This window comes from Dermacentor albipictus, chromosome 1 (genome assembly GCF_038994185.2).
Source record: "Dermacentor albipictus isolate Rhodes 1998 colony chromosome 1, USDA_Dalb.pri_finalv2, whole genome shotgun sequence".
NCBI classification, from domain to species: domain Eukaryota; kingdom Metazoa; phylum Arthropoda; class Arachnida; order Ixodida; family Ixodidae; genus Dermacentor; species Dermacentor albipictus.
In genome coordinates, this window is record NC_091821.1 from 247081448 (window position 1) to 247105960 (window position 24513).

The 24513-nt window shown below is 47.6% G+C and overlaps 1 protein-coding gene across 1 annotated transcript in view; it reads left to right on the forward strand.

The window, feature by feature from the left end:
- Positions 1 to 24513, forward strand: part of LOC135901341 (uncharacterized) — a 53534-nt gene that overhangs the window by 9188 nt on the left and 19833 nt on the right. Inside the window, exon 2 of the mRNA XM_065431093.2 lies at positions 21958 to 22407. Coding sequence (XP_065287165.1) covers positions 21958 to 22407 — 450 coding nt within the window. The remainder of the gene's footprint in view (positions 1 to 21957; positions 22408 to 24513) is intronic.

Here is a 24513-nt window from a genome sequence, read left to right on the forward strand (position 1 = left end):
GGAGGCTCCGCGAGCGTCTGCGCCTCGGGGCACATTCGGTATACGAGCGCGGGCGTACTACACGTGCGCGCGAGCTATGGGTGTCAGTTGCGCGCGTACGCCCGCTCTGTACGCACGGCGCCGCGCAGCCAGGCGTTCAGTGCAGGAAAGACGAGTGGCGTGGGCGCGCCCGTGCGCCCGATATCGATACCGAGGTGCTGCCGGGCGCGCGCGGTAGATAATACGAGGAACGGGAAAACAAAAGCGCTGCGCGTACAGCAGCGCGGGTTGTCTCGCGCGCTTCCTCGATTCCGGCGCGGGGGCCTCGGCGGATTTCCTCGTTCCCCTTTTGTTCCGCGCGCGTCCAAATTTAGTCACGCGCATTCCGTCGCGCTCATATCGATCGCCCAGCCGCAGGTGCGTAGGCGCGCGCGCGCGCGAGTGGGGGGGGGGGGGGGGGGAGGGGGCGTGATGCCGCGTCACTTAGAGGGCGGCGCCGCTGCTGCCGCTGTGGGTGTCCGGCCGAAGTCGTCGTCTAATTAAGTGCCGATTTGAATGCCGAGAAGGGAGCGCACCGCGCGGGCGTGTTCGCGCGAAATCCCGAAACGCCTTCTCTAGGTGCCGCCGAACCGGTGAGACAAATAGCCGTAGCGCTTGGAAGCTCGGTCAACGGCACGGCTGCCGATAGTTGACGGTCTAGTTAACTTGCGAGACGACCCAAGGGCGGGGGGAGCGCTATTTAAAGGCCGCGACTCGACTGGCACTGCGAGGATGCTCGGCGACTTTGGTGCCGCAGCGCGCGCGCGCCCATTAGTTTGAGGCATGTGTGTAGCCGCAGTATATATGCACAACGCGTGCGTAAATAACTGTGGCCACGCACCGAATCGCCACCCATGCCGGTGAGAATTTCCTTGTCCGTCGACGGCGCGTATGGACGCCTGCCCCATATAGCTCGCCTCCATCAAAGACGGGCGTGGTATACGGGTATGTAACTACGTGAGCATGTGAAAATGAAGCCTGTTTTATTTCACGCCCCGATGTGAAAACAGCATAGGGAAGGGGCCTATATGAAAAATTTCATACGCAATATTCAACAAACCATAGAACAACTACTGTTCTAAATATTCAACATTTTTTTTTTATTCGCGTACCCTAAAGGCCCTTTTACAGGCATTATATATATAGGTGGTTACATAACATTACATAACATACCACAGTGAATAAATAATGAAAATATAGAAGCAAAACGAGCGCCATTTGCCGAGAACATTACTTGATAAAACATACTGAAAAATACACTGCACACACTGAGAACATACTGGAAAAAAGTAGAACTACAGTGGTAGTGGCAACAATAGAGAATAATACAACTCTAAGCAGTCGGCACAATACAATTATATCAGTCGGCCTGCACTAAGCACAAGTGAGATAACAATAAGATAACAATAACAATAAGCATAATTGAGATAACAGGGTAAAAAGTCTTCGCGTTTCCAGTGAACATAAATTTAGGCGCGATTTGATATTAGTAATGCTGGAGTAGCGAGAGTACTTCCTTGTGATAAACCTAGCGGCCTTATTCTGCAATGATTCGAGTTTCCCGGCAAGGTATGCTTGATGCGGCTTCCAGATGATGGCGGCGTATTCTAGTTGGGACCTGACTAAAGTTGTGTATGCTAATAGTTTGGTTGCCTGATTTGCGGAATGTAAGTGATGCATACACACACACACTCATTATATATATATATATATATATATATATATATATATATATATATATATATATATATATATATATATATATATATATATATATATATAATGTATGAAGAAGATTTTACAGCCGCTTGTGTGACGCATTTGCTGTTGTGCCATATGTTGATATAGTTCAGAGATTCAGCTTAATAGGTAGATTATCATAGGTATAGGTTGAGGCGCGATGAAGGTGTGTGTAGGAAGGGAGACACAAGTAAGGGAGGCGCACGTTTGGTATCCGTATACGCGTTTGCGGGATTGATTGATTGATTGATTGATTTTCAATTTCGGCATGACATGTAAACGGAGTAGTACGTAAACAGAAAAAAATGCGCGAGATTAAAGTTCTGACCTTTGTTGTACATAAACATAAATCTAGCTTAAAGTTGTACCTTACCCGCCGTGGTTGCTCGGTGGCTATGGTGTTGGCCTGCTGAGCACGAGGTCGTGGTATCGAATCCCGGCCATGGCGGCCGCATTTCGATGGGGGCGGAAGCACCCGTGTGCTTAGATTCTGGTGCACGTTAAAGAACCCCAGGTGGTCTAAATTTCCGGAGTCCTCCACTACGGCGTGCCTCATGATCAAAAAGTGGTTTTTGGCACGTAAAACCCGTAATTTAATTTTTTTAAGCTGCACCTTGCACAGGAGGGAAGTAAACACAATTGCACGCCTCACCGTTACTTGTATAGCATTTAAGTAATATCTGCGTTAAAGCATTGCTTCACTTATACTTCACCACATGCGTTGATCTGCATACAACCCACAAATACACCCACGTAAATATATATATATATATATATATATATATATATATATACTTTGACTGTATGCTTCTGGCTGTCATATAGACTATCAAATTAAATTACTGCTGTGCAAAGCGCACTTGCATGCACATAACCCATCGGCACAAAACGCGCTTGTGTACTTAACAGCCTCACGCAGGATTTAGGGCCTTTATGAAGCAAACATTGATTCTTTTTTTTTTCCTGCGAGAAAGCTAACTTAGCTATAGGTTAAAGTCCTGCCGGAAAACGTTTCGATTTCACCGCAGTATGTTTAGAAGAAAAGAAAAAGAAACAAACGAGCCTTATTTCTCGCAACTAAGTCAGAACTATATGCAATGCTGAAATAGTTAAATATTTCATATGACAACGCTTTACGAAAAAATGAACACACACACGAGGAGACCACAGTGAAGACAAAGGCCTTCGTCACATTATTGTGCCTCAGTGTTTTCGCGAACTCTGTATGTAAAAAATACTCCAACCATTTCGACACACGTATATAGACACCTGGGCCCTGTCCGTTACAACTCGCCAGTCCCATGTAACAGTGATATATATATATATATATATATATATATATATATATATATATATATATATATATATATAGAGAGAGAGAGAGAGAGAGAGAGAGAGAGAGGGTGGGGTGAAAGGAAGAAAGAAAGAAAGAAAGAAAGAAAGAAAGAAAGAAAGAAAGAAAGAAAGAAAGAAAGAAAGAAAGAAAGAAATCTCGCACGTGGAGATAAAACAGACCTTGACGCGGCACACGAGAGGCATGGAGATAAACGATAACGACAATGATAGCGTACTCCGGAGGGACCTGAAATCATTCACGCGCATACGTTACGCATACGGCTCATGTGAGTAGTGAATGAGCTGAAGGACAAAGAACGGCGTCAGCTTGTGACCTGGTCGCCCAAAAGGTTCACGTGGCCTGCAGGACAGGTGTTATCGCCAACATTTTTCATACCAACCACTTCCTGTCCCAGCACAAGCGATTATCTTGACCTGTGTACTTCGGGGCGATTACAAACAATAACACCAAAAAAAAGGAAAGAAACGCTGACCATAGAGCCTAATATCCTGCCGTACTTTTACAGCGAAGCTGTTTATGGGGAGCCTGTGCCGTCGTTGTCGGACTCGGCTAGAGCTATCATCATCAGCAATGGCTAGAGCGTGGTCGTAGTCTTTCACAGTCACCTCCGTTGCCGCTCGTTATTCCAGCGTAGAAGTTCATTTCTGTCGTCGTAATGGGGAGGCCGCGTTTATAGGGGTGTGATTCATAGCTTAAGGAGGCATGAACCATGCATTGTCTTACGTGACGGACAGATTCAATTTTGACTCACGACATTTAGTTTTTGAAGAATCGCAAGCGGCATTTCCGGGCGGGTGCTGCTAACCACGCCACCGAGCAAACTCGAGACATCGAACGCAAGCGACAACGGCGGACTGCGGGCATACCGCCACTGACGTTGTTCTCTCTGTCGGCTCTCTGTCGCAGCCGAACGTGTGTGTAACCTCATTAAGGAACACAATGGCGTCAATCGTCAAACTAATCCAACCTTAGGCGCGCAAGAAAAATAAATAAATAAATAAATAAATAAATAAATAAATAAATAAATAAATAAATAAATAAATAAAACAAAAAAGCATTGGGAGAACTGCGAGAAAAAAAAAAGCACTCCTAAAGCATGCTCACCCCGCGAAGCGCACAAAAACGAAAATGAGGGGAAAGAATCGTGAAACAAAATATTTACAATATAGACTGCTTGCGAAGTTCGACTTTCATGGTGTAACAGTCAGTGTATAAATAAGACAGCTTCGCTGTTCGACCATCTTCACGGACTGGAAGGGGCGGTGATTTCTAAACGAAAATATCACCGACGTCTGGTTCGTTTTTGTTTATGAATCACAGTTCAGCGATAGGAAGTAACGCGTGCTGTCGCCACCATAGCGACGCAGTCGGCGATTTCATATATAGTAACAATTTCGCCGACATACATACATACATACATACATACATACATACATACATACATACATACATACATACATACATACATACATACATACATACATACATACATACATGCATGCATACATGCATACATGCATACATACATACATACATACATACATACATACATACATACATACATACATACATACATACATACATACATACATACATACATACATACATACATACATACATACATACATACATACATACATACATACATCGTTTAATTGTTCCTCACTGATTCAAATCCGTGCGAGCGATGACGCAACTTCCGTTGCAGATTTTGACCGCTCCTTCAATAAATGCAGCCAAATTGTTCTGCAATGAATGTGATCCTTGCCCATTCGCATTCCTAGTAATTAGGTTGTCGCGTGGTAACACCTCTGTCATACAGTTATACTCAAATCTTGCGACAACATCGACTCTTATCGAAAGCACGGGTTTGAATTGTAGAAAAGTCTATCAGCAAAAGGTCTATCAAAAAACTATCAGAAAAGGACTATCAGCAAAATGACGCTGAAACAGGCGTGTCCTTACCATAACGATATCAAAGTTCTTGTCAGGGTCGTAAGTTACGCATCGGTGGGCGCACGCAAGAAGGGAGAATGGTTGCACACATCTACGCTTACATACGAAGTATGATAAATGAAATAAACGTGTTCACTCGGCAAACGTGTAGAAGAGTGACGAGGAAGTTTGGTCAACCATAAGTAAGCAGGGACACTTGGTGTTGACATTATTGTAAGCTCTCTCAACTCCCATGCTGTGTGTTTTCTGAGGTCATCTCGCTCCCTTGTTTCTCTACTACACCTCTTCCTTTTCGTTCGCGTATCGTGTGAATGAATGTGTGTTGTTTAGTGGCGCAAGGACCAGGTATGGCCATCGCGTATCGTGCTGGTGCTTAAGAGAGAAATAGTGCGTAGTGCATAGTGATGGCAAAAGCACAAAGACAGCACTTGCACCCACTTATACGTACATAAACCTGTAAAGCCGGATTGAGGTTTTCTTCTTTATTTTTTTTATCAATTGAGTGTCCGTTGTCCATTGCTCAATGACACGCGCAAATAAACTATCGTAATCGGTGTCGTATGTGTCAGGCGTGCACGCTAATCAGCGATAACTGAACCTTTGTATACATATAGTCGTCAGCCCTTTATCTCCCTGAATCAGACTCATTGTCGGACCATGCATACAGCGTGTTTCAGCGAACACTTTCAAATATATTTTTTTAATTGCCTGTGGAAGATAGCACAATTCTAGTCCATCAGCTGAAAAAAGAGGCGGACATTAATTGCAAAAAAAGATTGAAATGCATAATTGATTAATTGACAAACATTTTCAAATTAAGGTTTAACCAATTAATTTGTGGCGCTGAATTCTTGCAATTACATCGCCGTCTTTTGGGATATGTAGGTTCTTGAGCGCGGTTACAATTTGCGAATTCTAGCGGGTGAGACTGCAAGGCATACCCATTTGAAAAGAATTGTGTGGATGACACCATTTAGGATATATTGGCCGTCAAACTTGCGCTAAAAATGCACTGCCGTTCCACTTCCTTAACAAAACGTCGTTTTAAGCATTGAACTACACAAATAATTGGAACGCCTATGCAATTTTCCGCAAAGTTCTGGCATTAATATTTCGGAACTGGTGTCATCCTGAGAATTCGTTCCAAGTGGATCCGCCTTACGAGCTCCACGGCTAGAATCTGTAAATTGCAATATGGGGCATAAGGTAATTAGCTAAGAACATAATTAGTAAAGTTTTGGTAATTTTAGTCGAATATGAATTTCATTTTTTTTTTTTTGTACAAGTACTGACCGCCTCTCTGAGTAAACCAGCTCACGGACTAGACTTGTACCGTCTACCACAGGCAATTTTTAAAATTTTTCGAAAGCGTTCGCCAAAACACCCGGATATACTATAAGTGGCTCGCAGCAGGGCGGCCACTTCGGCACGTTAGAACTAACTGTCACGCTCCTTCGTGTCAAATCCGCATTCGCATCCGCTACCGGAGACAGCGGCCTGCACCGCACGGGTGGTGATTCACTTGAGCGAGCAGTAATCACTGCGGGCGCTCCAGCAGCTCCCCGCGCATCTACAGCCACTGACAAAAGAATGCGGCCGATAAGGCCGAGCGGGAAGCCTGCGCCGCCTGTACCGAAGCGCGTGCGACTGAACCCGCCTGTCCGAGACAAAGGCGTTGACAAAAGCGTCTTGAGTGGCTCCGAAAAAAAAAAAATGGCCTCATTCCTTCCGCCTCGAGCCCAGAGTCGACGAGCAGCCGTGTGGCGAGCCAGCGCCTTCTCACATTTCGGTGCCTGCAGGCTTTTGAGTTTTCCGGGCGAAGCGCGTCACTTCCGCGCGGCGTCCATTGTTCGCTGCGTGGGATGACGCGTGTGACACCTCGCAATCGTCACCGAACTCGGCATATACGCGCACTATTACGCGTTTTAAACGCTCCGACACGTGACACGCCCAATCTACGAGTCCCGCGTCTCGTTGGTCGTCGCGAGATTTTTTTGACGCGCCCTCGGCCAGAGCTCTCGGCGAGAAGCCCGCGAATACACGCAAAGTGCCTCGAGCGTCCAGTCGCGCGGCAATTTTGCGTGCAGTTGGGCTTCTTTCAGGCACGGAAAAACGCTTTTATGTAGCACCTAAGCAACAGCAAGCAGTACCGGGAGTTTTTCGTGTCGCTCTGCAATTTTCTCATTGACACTTCTCACCTAACTATAAAATTCGAGAAGTTCACTAATTAATTAAGACTAATTATCTAATTAGGCGGAATGAGGAAATAATGCGCGGGATCGAATCCCTGCCACGGCGGCCGCATTTCGATGGGGGCGAAATGCGAAAACACCCGTGTGCTTAGATTTAGGTGCGCGTTAAAGAACCCCAGGTGGTCGAAATTTCCGGAGTCCTCCACTGCGGCGTGCCTCGTAATCAGAAAGTGGTTTTGGCACGTAAAACCTGAGAATTTTTAAGAAATAGTGCGAGTACCTCCAAGCGACGGCAAACAACATTACCTTGGTTCGGTTCAGCTACGTGGTATTGGCATATTTTTAAACTCTGACGAAAGTTAGCTGGGCCACCCTGTATAATGACACAACTACACAGCCTGATATACATAACGATGCAATTCACCCTAACTATTTTTTTTTAATTTCAGGGCGCATTGTCAGAAAAGTCCCATGTATAACGTTTTGGTATACATTTATGCAAAAGTTCTAACACCAGATGACGACCAACCTAGAGGTCAGTCGAGGCGCATTCAGGTTCTAATAAACAGATAAGAAGCTACCTAATAAGGTGTCAAACTAAGCCGCTTTGTTCTGCACAAGGAAACGGAAGACACATGCTGTGAGGTCTGCTCACGTGCTTTGGTTTCGTCGATCCCGCTGAGTGGTTGATAACTGCGATAACAGCACGCGATGATGTGCGCGTACCAGAGGTTGACGGCTGAACAAAAAATGAATCGGGAGAATCGAAATTAAATTCCGAGGTTTTTACGTGCCAAAACGAAGATATGATTATGAGGCACGCCGTATAGTGGGGTATATACACATGATTAATTTTGACCACCTGCCACCGGGTTCGTTAACACGCACCTGCAATGCACCATACCAGGGTTGTTTTTTTTTTCTGCATTTCGGCCACATCTAAATGCAGCCGTCCCGGCCGGGATTTGACCCCGCGACCTCGGGCTTAGCAGCGCAACGCCAAAGCCGCGACGGCACCACGACGGGTAGGTCGGGAGAATAATAGTATAAAATATGGCTCCTAGCTGGCTGTACTATGTCTCTACGGGGTACGGGATTAAATGACTACAGCTGCCTTTGTTTTTCGTGAGGAACCGTTGCGTGTGGGACGCACGCAAAACGCCTAAATGTCGTGACGTTAAGAGATCTCTCCAAGACTGCCATGATTCTGTACTGCTCGACTCCTGCGATTGCTTACCTCCTGCAGCCCGTCTCGTGTGAAGCGGCAACCATTTGTAACGCATTTTCTACGTATTTTGAAGTTTTGCCGCCTTTGAGTCAACGCGTCCATCTAGACACTGCATGTTATTGTTGATCAAGCGATTTTCGCTTCATTCGATAAACACAGAGAACACATTTCGTCCGGTCTTAGAGCGCAGTCGTTGCGCACGGGTTGAACACCTGGCGAACAACAACACCTGGCGACGGCATGCCGAAAATACGTTCGATTCAGTTGCTGCTTAACACTTAACACATTGTAAGTATTTGGTCTTAAGAGATGACACTTATAATGCGTTAGGTTGCGGCGTTTGTACTGTGTTATAAACGCAGCATTCACCCGCATATAAACAGCTGGACTTACACCGTTCACGCGCACGGCTCTGGAATGAGTGTGGGTTAGAGACGTACGGCAACGATTGCGGGTGGCTCCTTACGCTCAATACTATACACAGCGGGAGAGTCCTTCAAATAAACTTTGTTTCGGTCTCGAGAAGATACCTTTCGTCGAAGCGACACAGTGCCGGCTCAAAAGAGCTGAAAGATGGGCAAGTTGATTTGTTGACACGGTTAAAAAGGAACACCATCAAAAAAGTTGGAAAGAAGGAAAGGCCCACAACAAAAGTGATGACTAGTAATTACTTTGTTGACATCGACACGAAGATAAAAGTGTTAAGAACAGAACAGTCTGAACATAAAATACCCTGACTTATTCAAATGAGCCCAAGAAATCGAAACCGAGAATACATGTAACTACGGATAACATATCGACCGCGAGCATAACATTTTCTTTTTGTCGCAGATAACGGACAGCGCACTTACGCCGGCATCAGCAAACTTGTTGCAGAAAACCTCCAATCGAGCAAGTTGTTCAGTCTCTGAGGTCGTACTTAAAGTGCAGTGCTCGCCATTAAAATCTGGGGCCAAATTCACAAAGCTTTTCTTTCGTACGTGTTTGCCATTGGCCGACCGGCTTCGCTAATACTATATCGAACACGTCACAAATGGCTCGCATCAGCACTTACGAACAGTCCTAGCGCAACAGCTTTTTATTGTCAACACGCGCCGCAGGCAGCAGCCGTGCTCCTCAAGAAAGCACGGAAAAGTTGGACGAAGGCCCGCTGTCCACGGAACTCCTTTGTTCCGCTAACCTCGTGTCACGTGTCTTTCTTCGCGTGTCGTCCAGAGTTTGCGCTGCTCTTTTCAACCTTGCTTCATTGTCCCAAATGTCGCCGCTGATGGAGCAGCCACAATGCGCAGCACTGCACCGAACTGCGCGAACTCCGGGGATGCGCACGCATTCTGGTAGGCCCGGTCGAAAACAAGGCAGGACACGCTCACGCCAGATGCTTATCCCGCGAACGGCTCTTCTTGAAGCGGCCCCGTTTTTTGTTTTAACCTGTCCCGAGGAAACACCCCGTGCGCCCGCGGGTGTGCCGGTGGTCGTGCAGCTCATTAGACGCTCGCGCTGGGCCGCTCCTAATCGAGCGTGCTTCGGTGGCCCTTTGTTTCGACTGGAGGCTTCATTACAGCAGTTTATAGCGAGCTTGCGGTCGTGTTAAGCGGGGGCTCGCTGCATGCGGAGGACGCGCGTTACGCACGCATGCGCAGGCGTGAAGTCACGGGTCACTTGCCAGTAATTGATTCGGAGGTTCGAGGAGGTTGATTTACATTGCAACTTCCGTGATTTCGCAAAGGATCGATTGTTCGGCACGACTGAACTCCGTGAAAACATCCTGAAGCAACTCCGGTCACTGCAATAATAAATGACCCAGACCTGGTATTGTCTTTACACGTTTCATGCGTCTATATGCGGCGGGCACTGTAAACAGATTTGAGCGTGCCCATTCAGTGGCGTTGGCGCCCTAACAATGATAAATATATAGTTAATTGACAATCTTAGTTATTTAAACTGCCAACTGATTCACCAGAGAGTTTTCTTTTGATCACCTTTATTGCGAATCTTGTGCTGCGAAAAAAGTTTTCTTGAGACTTGAATCCCCTATTTCTAACAGTTAGAGACAGTCGTTGCTGAAATACGCGGTAGGTTGTTACTTTTCCCTCCTTTTTTTTTAGGTGACGCATTCGCAGGAGAGAGTTTTGCCCCTGTGATTGCTATAATACACAGCGTGTCCCACGTAACTTTGGCCAAACATTAAAGCTATGTATATGCCACGTAGCTGGACAGAACAAAGGTAATGTTGTCTGCCATTCCTTGAAGATACTCAACTTTTTTCATTCCGCCCAATTACGCAATTAGTCTTAATTAATTAATCAGCTTCTCAAATATTATAATTAGACTAAAGTGTCAATGAAAATATCGTAGAGCGACATGAAAAAATCCCAATACAGAGAGAGAGAGAGAGAGAGAGAGAGAGAGCAAGGACAGGAAAGGCAGGGAGGTCAACCAGACGAGCACCCCGTTTGCTACCCTACACTGGGGGTGGGGGAAAGGGGAATAGAAAGAGAAAAAGGGAGAGAGTGAGCACTCAGTGCGTTCATACTAGAGCACGAATCGCTTTTCGTGCCAGTGACGGGTGAGGCCACGGTCCGAGTAACTTTGACTCGGAGAACGGTCGCGAGTCCAGTCGATTTAAAGTTGTCCTCAGAGAGAGGCGTTGTACGTCGCAGCGAGGGCAGGTACACAATTGGTGTTCGATGGTTTCCTCGCTCCTACAGGAGTCGCACATGGGGCTCTCGGCCATTCCCATACGATAGGAGTAGGCGTTCGTGAACGCCACCCCAAGCCACAAGCAGTACAGCAAGGTTGTTTCACCGCGGGAAAGGCTAGATGACAGCTGTAGCCGTAGCATGGGGTCCAGCTTATGCAATCGCCAATTGAAGGCATTTGAACTCCATAAATCTTGTGACTTATTGCGTGCAAGCAGGCGAAGTTCCTTGGCAGCGTCCGACCTCGCCAAAGGTACCGGACGCGTCTGGGAGTCTTCGTGGGCAGAGCGGGCAGCCCGGTCAGCAAAGTCGTTGTCGACGATGCCACAGTGAGCAGGAATCCACAGCTTTCTGTTGCTCAATACGTGCTACGTAAAAGCGCTTTTCCGAGCGTGAAAAAAGCTCGCAAATGTGCGCAAACTTGCCGCGCGACTGGCCGCTCGAGGCACTTTGCCTGTATTCGCGGTCCTCTTTCACGCTCGGAAAAACACTTTTATGTAGCACGCATTGTTAGACGTTTTGTTCTACAAATGTGCCCGTGGGAATAAATGAGACCAAATTAAGTACTGATGTGGTATTTCTCGCACAGCACGCGAGAAAGTGCTGGCAAAAGAGTCGAGCTTCTCCCTCAAACGTTTGACGTCCGGCGTCCACGTTGCCTGCCGAAATCGATCAATTGATGCAGCGTCATGCCAATGGGCTGCTTTCGGTGCGGCAGTCGTTCGATCGAATCGATAGCCTTACAGATTCCCTTTCAGCAAAGGTCCGTGGCCTGTGCACGAAGTCGGGCGCGTGCCATCTTGTCTCTCCCGCTGAATCGCCATTTTGTTTCCATACGAGCCCAAACACGTACTACGAAGCGCTCAGTATTTCAAACTAACTGTCTTGGAAGGCTCGCGGAACAGCCATTCGTTTCTATATGTAATAAGCAGCAGCTTAAGGTCCCGTAAATATGCGTTTAGAAGGCGTGTGTCCTCCTCCTCCCTATACCCCTACCCTCACTCTCTTGGTGAACATTATTTGCTGCACAGACGCATGTGGAAAGCCTCCTCCAGCCAATGAATCCGTCTTCTTTTCAGCATTAAAGCGCCTGTGGTACCGGCAGCCAAATCAGAACTCTTGGTCATTAAACATCGCAGAAAAGGTCGTAAACTAAGGGGTTACATTCCGGAAAATGAACCAAGAGTGTGCTTATACCTTCATGAAGGATCCGCAATCAGGCTAGTTGAAAAAATCAAGGTTCTTGGGTATCACTTAGAAGGAAACAATGCTAACTATAGAACAACACAACATATCTCGAATAAAACAGATGAAGTTATTAAGTTACTAAGGAGAATTACCAATAGACACAGAGGTTTTGGAGAAGACAGCGCTTTGAGGCTAATACACGCCTTTGCTCTCTGTCACTTCGCTTAAGTGGCTGGATTATTCAAATGGAAGCAAGCAGAGCTTAACAAACTTGATGTGATGCTCAGAAAGCTCGTTAAAGTAGCCCTAGGGATACCCAGTAACGCTGCAACCAACAAACTCATGAGTCTAGGGCTGCACAATACAATGGAAGAAATCGCGGAGGCCCAGCAGCTAGCGCAACACGACATATTGAAAAAAAAAACACGAGCTGGCAGGAACATATTACAGGCAATAGGTGTAGAACTGAATAGAGCAAGGAGCCCAATAGAGGCTGAAGTAGAATTAAGGACTGAAGTTAGGAACAAGATCAGAACCAACCCTCTCCCCAGAAACATTCATCCAGAATATAACATCAAAAGGAGAAGGCAACAGCTAAAGCGCTCTTGCAGGAAATAGAGCAGCAAAACCAACTGGCAGCTATAGTTGATGCTGCCTGGGTGAAAGTTAAAGAAGCGTATACACGGCCATTGTATCAAATTATCAAGGGAAGGTGCAAGACGCTACCATTATTTTTACCAAGGACCCCATAATGGCGGAACAAGCGGCAATTGCTCTAGCCATTAGGAGTAATAAGTGGGCCCGCATTTACAGTGATTCGAAATCCGCTACCAAGTATTTTGATAAAGGCCACGTAGCTGGAGTTGCAGCTAAACATTTTGAAAACATTGGGATTATGAGAACTGAAATCGGATGTATTTCTGCGCATATAGGGAAAGTGGACGAGACTCGGTTAAACCTCAATAAGGTTGCTCATGACTTGGCACGAAGACTTGCTAAGCGTGACAGTCACAACCGAGCGCTTCACCATCAAGCCAGGGAATCTAGAGATCATTTAATAACTTACAATGACATAACCAAACATTACTATTTAGGACGCAGGCAATTCCCAAGGCCACATTCAAAACTGAACAGGGCTCAGGCAGTCTCACTTCGCTTATTGCAAACAGGTACATATCCCACGCCGTACCACATTAATAAAATATAAGCAGAGGGGGAGATTAAGATGGAATGCAACGATTGTAATGGCATCATTGTAATCAGACATATGCTGGCGGGGTGTCCCGCGACTCACACCAACCTCGTTGAAGAATGGACACAGTGGGAGAAAAGGATTCGAAGTCCATTATTTGAAGACCAACTAATGGAAAGAAAGAAGCCCGCGAATACACGCAAAATTGGCGCGCGACTATCCGCTCGAGGCGCTTTGCATGTTTTCGCGGGCTTCTTTCACGCTCGAAAAAAACACTTTTATGTAGCACGTATTAAGCAACAGAGGGCTGTATCGAGAGTTCTTCATGTTGCTCTACAATTTTATCGTTCACACCTTTAACCTAAACGCAATATTTGAGAAGTTGATTAACTAATTAAAACTGATTATGTAATTATGCGAAATTCAAACACTAATCTGAGTGTCCCCAAGCAAACAACACTCCCTTGGTTCTGTCCAGCTACGTGGTATTTGCATACTTTTAAATGTTGGCGCACGATAATTGGGACACCCTGTATTGTTTAATCGATGATTACAGAGAGTACTGCACTAAGGTCTGAAATCGAGCTTGTTGGTCAGGCAACATCTTTGAACGAAAAAGCGCAAAAAACGAGACGCTGAGAGCGGCAAACCGACACACTCACCAATTTCTCAAGTTAAAGGATTTCGCAACACGTACTTTCCGTTCGGTACGAGCAGGCCGACAAGCAGCTCGCGATGACGCGCCAACGTGTGCTGTGCCGCGCAATATCTACTTGTCTCGCTCAGTTTGCTACGTGGACCTCTCGTAGGCCTGCACAGTGGCGTAGCTAGGTCGTCTGTCACCCCCCCCCCCCCCACCGGGTGTAGCCGGCGGAAAGAAGGGTGTCTTCAGACGTACCTGACACCCCCCCCCCCCCTCACTGGCCCCTTGCACCCGGGGCCCACGGCCCCCCGGCCCCCCCTGTTGCTACGCCAATGGGCCTGCACATGCATCTCCGCCGCTGCAACTAAATCATCTCGCAATCGTTAGAGGCCATTTTTTTGCTACCTTCGCTTCTTGGGCTAATAATAGCATGGGTGCGCGGCTCGGAAGTGCTACCGCAAATGCACGTATAGGCGGCCATTCGGGCCAAGTCCTCGCGTTACGCAAAATTATTCGCCTTCTGCGCCCGAGCATGCCAACCGGTGCCAACCCCGATTGGCCTCCTATCGACAGTCTCGTCGTCTGGCGAGCGCGCGCTGCAGCAGCCGCCGAACTGGATCACGTGGCCCAGCCCTAAATACCGGCGGCTTTCTTTTATTCAGTGCCGGCGACGAATCTGAATTGCGGTCTGTAGCAGACGGTCGCTGTGTTCTTATTGCCTGCGCTGGCCCAGGCGAGTTTCGGGCACTGGTTCTCGTTGCACGACCTGAGCCTCGACGAGGCCGAATGGAACAAGAGCGCGTACGCACGCGCACAGACAGACACACATACCCACAAAGAAACAAGCAAACACGCGCTTGCGCACACAAGCACCTCGTGGATTAGCAAGGGACGCTGGTCGCGACGGAGATCCCCGCCGGGTCGTTAGCGGGTCGCTTCTCAGCCCGGCGCGGCTCGTCCTCCTTTTTCTGAGACCGCCTTGGTCGCCGCCGCCGCCGGTCACACTGGCTCATTACGTGCCTGACCCCGCCCGCCCAGGCTTCGGAGCCGCACTTCGCGTCCGTGTGCGTGCGTTAGCGCGTGCGCCCGCGTTGACGACGGCTCAAGTGTCTCTCGCCGCTCCGCGTTTGGCGACTGGTTTACGCAGTGAAAAAGGTCGCCCAGTTTCGGGCGCCAAAGGTGGTCGCCGAGCGGCGCCTGCGGAGATCACATCGCAATGCGTCTACAGAGGTGTACGTTGTGGCCAGAAGATATATATATATATATAAACAGGCAAAATAAAAGCACAGTCCTGTCCTCTGATCTAAATAGTTCGTCGTAACTAGGGGCTATTGGCACAGCCCACGAATTTGTTTGGCGTCCCACGAAAAAGCCCTCGGAGGGCCTTGGTTTGCCCTTTCATTACGCGAGGCTCATGCCGATGTCAGCGCACAACCACGACCCAGTTTTGTAACGACAGTTATTGGAAGCTGGCATCGGTGCCGCGACGAGAGCCCATTGCTGGAAACGGTGTCAAAAGCACTTATGTCAGAGATAACTTCAGCTCCCGGTCGCAAATGTCCTCTTACTTGGCGATGACGCCATAGACAGCGGTTTCCTCGTGCAGAAAGTGCTCGCCGACATCGACCAAGCTTTCGTGCACGACTGAGCTTTCGCGGTTCAAAATGCAAGGGAACAAGGTTTGCTTGAACTACGGACTTACGTGGCAGCAATCGAATCGCATTTCCACAAGGGAAGGCCGCCTTTCTACACAGGCGGAGAGCCAAGGCACTTCGTGTGCCGATATTCGTTAAATTAAAAAACTCCAGCTGGTCAGAATTATTCCATAATCCTCCGCTATGGTTCCCCTCTCTGCTCAGGTGCACTTTCGGCACACTGGAGAACATCAGTCAATCATATATGCCGGTTGAGCACGTCTGAAAAAGCTGGTCAGTAGAAACTTCACGCATGACTTTTCAGCGGCACCCGGTGGCTAAAGTATGAGATTTGTATACGAGAATTACATTCGCACCGACGAGGATTGTGTTAGACATCAGCTTCTGATCGGTGTAGTGTACAAGCATAAAAATTTCATCACACTGAAGCTGTGATCTTTCTGTTGCCAAAAGATGAACATTGCACGACGTTACATATTGAACAGGATGACAGTAAACGCAATTACACGTACCGCCGTTAGTTGTATAACATTTAATTAACTGCTTTACTAAAGACTCGCTTCACATAGATTCCCACATATGTTTAGAAGAACTTCTTGGTGGGCTAGTTGGTGCATTGCTTTGAAGAACCAAGTTGCGCATTCAGAAAAGACAACCACAGGAAAAAGCGACGGAGACGGAAAGAGCGCAAACTATCAACTGGTTTTATTTGTGTGAAGGTGCCTTATACATGCAGAATCACAGCCAATTAAAGGATCAGGAGAATGGGAGGGTGAGAGTAAAAAAACCCAAGTCAACTCGTACGCAACGACAGCTGCGCAAAAAAATCTTTTGCTTTTGGTAGAGTTTGACAGAAGTGTCGCTAACACATTTATCGCCGTTTTGCTTTATGTGGGTAGGCCTCCAAAAGCTCACGCGCTGTTTTATTTTTACTTTTCTCTAGAATTTTTATTTTCTTAAGCGGAGGCTCGCATCCACTGCATGCAGGGCAATGAGCGGGCAAGATCGCTGCTTCTTTATTCCGAATTGAACGGGCATGTTCCCCTGCGCGTTCATTCACGCAGCGGCCCGTTTGAGTCACGTGTAGACGCCTGCACACTTGAGCGGGTTTTTGAATGCGCAACTTGGTTCTTCAAAGCATCCCACATATGTGTTTTTTTTTCCTAATCCGAACATCACGTGGAGTGATTTGCTGGTAAGGAAGAGTGGTAACATTTGCGCACTTCCTTGCCAAATAACTAGGTGGTTAAAGGGTTAAACTGAAATAAAGCTTTGCCAGGTGGGCCGCGTTGAGGTAACTTTACTGCCACAGAAGCACGGCCATAGTAACCACGATGTAGCGCTGAACATGAGCCCTCAAATTCCTATTTCAGCCGTTTTCTTAAGATCCAGTTCCAGTACTATCTGTCTACCGATCTTACCGTTCCGAACTTGCTACGTAATCAGGCTGCCGTCACGTTTCCGTCTATACAACTATCATGACGATCAAATCAGTGTGTGCCGTGGGAGGGAAGCAGTGTTCTTGTACTAAACGAAGTTGAGCTATACCTAATGGTGCCCTCTCTCTCTCTCTCTCTCTTTCTCTCTCTCTCTGTGTGTATATATACATAGTCTGTTTCCCAGCCATCTGGACGGATCAGTCTCCCACCTATCTGGCCCTCTATCGGTCAGTGCGCGTTTAGGCTAACCTGCTGTGTCGGCAGCATGGAACAACGGAGCCGTCCGAGGCGAACATTGCGATATCTGCGAGCGGCTGAAGACGGCTGCACGCGCGCGCTAGCGGAAAAACCGGGCGTCGCCGTGCGAGGCTCGCTACAAGTTTCTCTTTCTCCGCGTCCGCTCGCTTCTTTTCCCCTTTGTTCGTAACGCGCGTCCTGTCCTGTCCGCGAAGAACAGAGCACTGCAGCCGATAAAAGTAGACACGTCCCCCACAGCCAGCACAAGGGCCTCGAGAGATAGCTAATAGCAGAAGCAAAAGTAGCGGGAAGGGGGTCGCCTTCGCTGTTCGTGTACATACCCTTCGCAGCCGTCTCAAACCAGTATCCATCAAAACAAAGAGAGAGAGAAATCAAGTGGACTTCGCTGACTAAAACTGATCGCTCGAACACGGACGCGCATGCGAGCGCGGGCTCGCACATATATAAACTATCCCCGAATTGGGTTAGGCGCCAGTTAAGGCGGCGGCCGCTTGACGCGCTAGTCGCGCTGTCCACGCGCTGTGAGCTCGGAGAACTGGGATTCCGAAATGACCCTTTCTTTTATTCGAGACCCACGGGCAGCGTGCGTAGATTGCGCGACTGTGAGACCGCGGACGAAGTCTACAGGGCGCGCGCAGAAAGCGTGTAAGTGAAATGTCGAGCGTTTCCTTTGTTCGAGGCTATCACAGACGAAGGGGAGCGCATTCCTTGAAAGCCGCGCGTCCCCCCCCCCTCCTCAATACCCACGTATACCGGCGAGCAGCGCGGAAGAGTCTGCTGGCGATGACCTGCGCGGCGAGCGCGCAACTCCAAGACCCATTGTCCCTTTCGAGAAGCGTCCGCGAAGGCCGGCGTAGTGAGCGCAGTGCGGCGCTTCACCCTTAGCTTATCGCGTTCTGCCGCATTTAAACTTTCGTTTTGTGTCGGGCTGGCCGGAGAGTGAACTTGAAAGCGGCAGAAATGAGGGCTGGTCGTGCCATATATGGCCCCGACCGCTGCCGCGCAGTTCTTGTTGCTGACTCTCGACGGCAGTGCGTTGAACTCGGGCCTGTCTATCGACGATCCTTGTTTTAGTTCTTTTCTATTTTTCTTCTTTCGGGGAGGGGGAAGGGGGGAGGGATTGCTGGCGCCAGTTAAATCGCGAGATATCTCTTTACAACCTAAACTATTCAGAACGAGAAGGCATTGACGATGGTTAACTGAGGTCCAACTGGATAGGTTGGAAGCAGCGTGCTACTCAGTTTGACTTATCGGGAAAAAAACGAATTATTTACTAAACAAAAAAGCAATCTTCATACATGTGTATTTCCTTCGTCTCTAAGAAACTTCCTGTAAATGAAATACGATTGTTTGTGCTTGTTTGCTCACGCAAAACCAATCGTCTGTCCTCTTATCTCGAGCATGACGTCAGCACGAGGGACTCGTCCTTGCTTGTGGCAAAGGCCCCAGCTACGGGCGTGTGTTCTTAGTTCAGTGCATCCCCCGACGATCTCGTAGAGGCAACGATGCATGCTTCTTGGGATAATCTGACTGCCTCTAGGTGGCCATAGCGTGCGTGACAATGCATATACAGCGCGCTCTCACTATGCATCAGTGATTTCATAGCAGGCTATGCCTGAGTTAAGTGAGGCTCGATTTCAGCGTTATTTTTCTTTTCTGCCGTGTTTCCTCCTTTGCGTTTCTTTTGGTTGTTTTGTGTTTTTTTTCCTACATTTCTCAGTCGCCGGAGTTTATTTTTGATTACTGAGGTGGTGGGCCCTTCGGTGAACTCACAGTCCTGGGGTCTTATTTCCAGGGTCTCATGACGTAAACAACAACAACAACAACAACAACAAGGACGACGACGATACTTATAGGTGGTCGAAAAAAGATTAAAGTACCCCGGTCACTATGAATTCTCTAGTATAACCCGTACGTTGCCTTTGGACGTCAAACAAAATGAGTTTATCCTTGTCAGCCTTTCGCCTCATTAAGTTCTCTATTCTGTCAGAGAGCCGGCCGTAATATTGCTGTAGAGTATATATTTCCAAGGCCCTTAGATTGCTTCCTGTTTTGTGCCTATTAGCTACATGCACTGTGCCGGTTAAAGTAAATTACAAGAAGTGAGCTTTCTGATCGTCTTGGGTGCCTGACGGGGAAGAAGGCACACGCACGAACAATACCGGTGCCAAGGATGCTGGTCTCAGAAATGGTAGAGCACTAATTTTTCCTGGTCCCGTTATAGAAAGCAGAAAAAACAGCAACGTAAAATTCGCACGTAATCAGTCCTTATAATAAATATATTCAGGGATAGTTACTTTCAGGGAGATTATTTTCCGGGATTCATCATATCCCGTACGTTTTGACATGTCGGTTAGGATAACAAGAGCACGCTCCTTTCTTATACCTACACAGCAAACATTAGAAGTGCAATCTCCAGAAGGAGTAAAGAGGAAGTTGAGGGGGGGGGGGGGACGCTAGTGTTTACTATTGCGCATGCTTACGCAAAGCAGCATCAGAAATGAAGGTGCTTCCAAGAGCCGCGCTTAGTAGTCGTCGAGGTCGGCTGTGAGATTCTTGATAGGTGCACATTTGCGCATCGTTTAGCCGATGTGTGTGTGTGTGTGTGTGTGTGTGTGTGTGTGTGTGTGTGTGTGTGTGTGTGTGTGTGTGTGTGTGTGTGTGTGTGTGTGTGTGTGTGTGTGTGTGTGTGTGTGTGTTTGCGTGTGTGTGTGTGTGTGTGTTCTTGAGGGGGGGGCGGGGAGGTTCCTTGACCATGAGCGTTTCTGCATTTAACCCCAATCGGACGGAAACTAAGCCCGTGACCTAGTGCTCGACAGCCGCTGTGCCGCCGCGGCGGGTATCGTAGCAATGATATCGGTAGCATGACCCTATTATATATATATATATATCATCAGCCTATTGTAGGTCTATATTGCAGCGTGTCTGTATTGTGTGTTTTAGTCGACCTACACGCGTGTAGGTCGACTAAAACAAACAACGAGAAAGAAGAGGGGACAGAGAAAGCACGTAACAATGATAGGCCGCTAAAACAGTCTAAAAAATATACAATATCAACATAAAAGGTAAATGTAGATCCAAAACCCCCAACGCAGAGTTCAAATAAAGTTGAAATTTGCGCATGGTACGTCCCAATACTAAATTTGCGCAGCAAGTACTGTCATTTAAGAACATAGAACTGTCACTAGTAATTCACTTCTATTGTATAGCCGACCCTTAAGAGGACTACTTTCCCATCTTTCTGCAGGGAAATTAAAGAAAAAGAAAAGAAGCATGACTGCTTGAAACCAGCTGTTATAAAAACAGAAGTCGCTAACGTAGTACCGTTACTGCGGATTAGAATTTTTTAGGCTTATTGTAAAAATATATGTTGATTTCTGCGTTGAAACTTGCGTTATTACCCGCAGGTATTGCAGTCGAAATCAAAATTTAATTTCATTAACAAGTAAAGGCCTATCTTAAACTCCGGCATAATTCTGAGCAGTACTTGAACTGTGAACAAGTCGCTCGCAATTGTTATAACCACGCTCATGTCGTGTGGCCTTCCATGTTCGTAGTACCAACTATTGTTACGAGCCAATTACTTCCAGGTGCTTCGACAATATTGCGATCTTGTGCGAACACATTTATGTCGCTACGTATCAGTTCTGCGACATTTAATTAGCGGCTCTTAATGCCAGCATGCGAGCCCTTTCTTCGGGCGTTCTCACCATCAACGCTGACGTCCTTTCGCTGATATTCGCAGCGGCAGCGGTCTATAGCTATGGCGTGGCGCTTCTGATCCCGAAATCGTGAATTCCATCCCGGCCCAACTATAGTCGACGTATAAACGATTGGTTTAGAGAACACATTTCAATGTGAACCGCGCAATTCAGGGCCATTTTGGTCATCTTCAAGGTCATCAAACCCGCCCCGCGGGCAGTCCAGGACACAGGGTTCCTGGAATAAGGGACCCTCCCACCTCGAGGGACAAGTCACTGTTTCAAATAAAGGTTTATCTATCCACCAAACCAGCCTTCAACAAATGCAAGATTATTACAAATTTGCCCTTAGTACAGAAATTATTGAGGCTGCCTAAATTGCACGTGCGGGTATAATGGTATAAGCTGTCTAATTTATAAGCTGTATAAAGGTATACGCTGTCCTTCGGTGTAGCCCTACGATAAAAAGAGCTGTCGTTTTCAGAAAGCATCTCCAATTCGCGATTGCGATGTGTTAATGGGAGCAGTATCTTGCGCCTAGCTTTTCCAGTTTTGTAGGTAGCGATGGGTACAAGAAACCTGTCTACCGGCAAAACAAACGTTTGCTGCGCTGTGTGTGCCTGGCTCTGCCTTTATCGTATTACCAGCGCTGTTTGCTTGTCACGCCGCAACGCCTCCCCGAACCGCGCAGGTGATTCTGCAAGCGGACCCGCGCGCGCGGCAACAGCTCCGCGGGCGCAAGCAGTCCCTGGACCGGGCGCTCGAGGGTCTCGGCCAGCACGGCCTCGTGACCGCGGCTGGAGGCAGCGCTGACGCCGCGGGCGGGGCTCCTCTGCTCCACTTGAGCGAGGCGCTGCGCGGCCAGCTGGAGTCGCTGCTGTCGCGCTGCAAGACCGGCGCCCTGCGGCTGTCGGCGGGGCACGAGGCGGCCCGCGTGTCGCTCAGCCGGGGCCCAGCGCCCAGCACGGCGTCGCACCAGCGCCAGCTCAGCCTGCGCCGGGCGCAGGTCCAGGAGCGGCTCATCCGCAACAAGACGCTTCTGGACGCCCTCGAACCTGCCGAGCAGGCCGCCAGGGGGCTCGAGGCGCTGCTGGCCGTGCTCCGGAGGAGAATACAGCTCGACAAGGACGCCCTCTGCCAGGTATACGAAAAGAAGGGGGCTGCGCGATACACGTGCGCGCGCACCGATCTGTGCCCGCACATTCGCAAAACAGTTCGCTCGCAACATGTATCCGTGAGCACAAACGGCGGCCAGTCGTGATAGAGAGCATATTATTAACAAAGGCGGTTAGACGAAAAGCACTGGGAATATCAGCCTGTTTCGTTCTCTGCACTTTCACGACGCACGTTGCCCAGCTGGTTGGTTGGTTAGTTAGTTAGTTAGTTAGTTAGTTAGTTAGTTAGTTAGTTAGTTAGTTAGTTAGTTAGTTAGTTAGTTAGTTAGTTAGTTAGTTAGTTAGTTAGTTAGTTAGTTAGTTAGTTAGTTAGTTAGTTAGTTAGTTAGTTAGTTAGTTAGGTGTTATGGGGATTTTGATGACGCAAGACCGACTGAGTTTTATGACGCACCCAGCGCAATAATAAATTAGAGAATAAGAGCTCTTATGAAGATATGAGCTCAGAGGACGAACCATGCTATAAATTTTGCACGACGCAGGACTGAACTCGAGGGTTTAATAATGCTGCTGTATTGACCACCCGCATTCTTGCATTATACTCTTATTATCATCACCATCCTCCATTCGTACGAAAAGTAGCAGGGTACAGCGCACAAGCTCAGGTCGACCTCTACGACTTTTTCTAAATAAATCCTCTTGTGACCGGATTTTACGTTGCTGTCTTTCTGAGTTGACTTGCAGTCCTAGAGTAATTTTACGTGATTTCTTTATGCGATTTCATGTGATCTCTATGTTAAATAGAGTAACCGGTGCCAACTATAAAGGTACCAGTATCTTCTAAGCATCACATAATAATGATATTTTAAAATCCTCCTTCTCTCATTGTTGCGCATCATAAAAAGCGTGCTTTCTCGAGGCAAAGGGGATCGGCCGTTAATGATAGATGCAGTGACCGTCGATAAGCGTAGACAGCGTGGAAACAAATCATGCTATAGCTGCGTGTATAGAGTGCAACAGAAAGGACTCCTGGTGGTCTGAGAACTGGCAGACGAGAATGCAAGAGTACACAAGCAGCAAAACCCGGTCTAGTGACGATATCACATTTTATGCAGTTTGGTGCGCACTTTCGTTCTTGAAACATTCTCACAAGGAAGCATTCTCGTTCGTCCTTGACATCTGAAGCAGCGCACATGGTTTTGTATGGGCAAACCTCTGCTGTTCTGATTGAACAGCTTTTGTCGGTTAGCACGGCATTATAAAATATAGAGACGGCCAAATGACTATTCATTTTGAGACGGCGTCGCTCCTGCGTCACCACAGTTTTATAAGCGTGAAAAAAAACCTAAACAATGCAACGCCTAATTTTATAAACCGAGCTGCACAGAGGATGAAAATGTACAGTCGTAATCAACGTCGAAATTTAGGTGTAGAAGGATATGGTTGATGTTTGACTGCCGAAATACAGGTCAATTCGCAAACATCCTGCTGTAGTATTTCTAATTATTAGCCACATCGAATCACGAAAGATTCCGTGGAAAATTATGTTCAAATGACTGATTATGGGAGTCTACCTTGCACATACATGTACGAAACATCATCGGTTGTTACATTCGGCGTATCGAACAACACACAGTGTCACGCATACACTCTAATTGCGATGACTTCTCGCAACTGTTAACATGTAGGCTTGCCTATGACTGGACTGCCGTGCCTTCATTGTTACAAATGGCACCGCTTCCCGCGGGTGTATGCAGTGCAGCAGGCAAGGCACGCATTGCGTGAAAAAGAAATGAAAAAGGGGACAGAAACGCTGTCATTAGATAATGGGGTTTCACGTCTCAAATAAACAATTTGGCACAGTTTATGGTACTCAGTGCTACCAAGTAATCTAGTAGCGTTGGTAGGTCTGGTATTATATATTCGGTTACGCAAGTATTTAGATATCTGGCACAGATTTGGTCCCTGTAGCCTCACTGCAGGAGTGCCGCACGAGTCCTAGCAACGACTCTGGTGACGCAGCCCTGGAATTTTAGGCCGAGGCCGCTATAGTTCGAAGCATAGTACTCGCGATGAGAACCACCCGGAGGTGCCGGATGCGGGAACGAACAGCCGGAGTATTTCGAGCGAAAGGC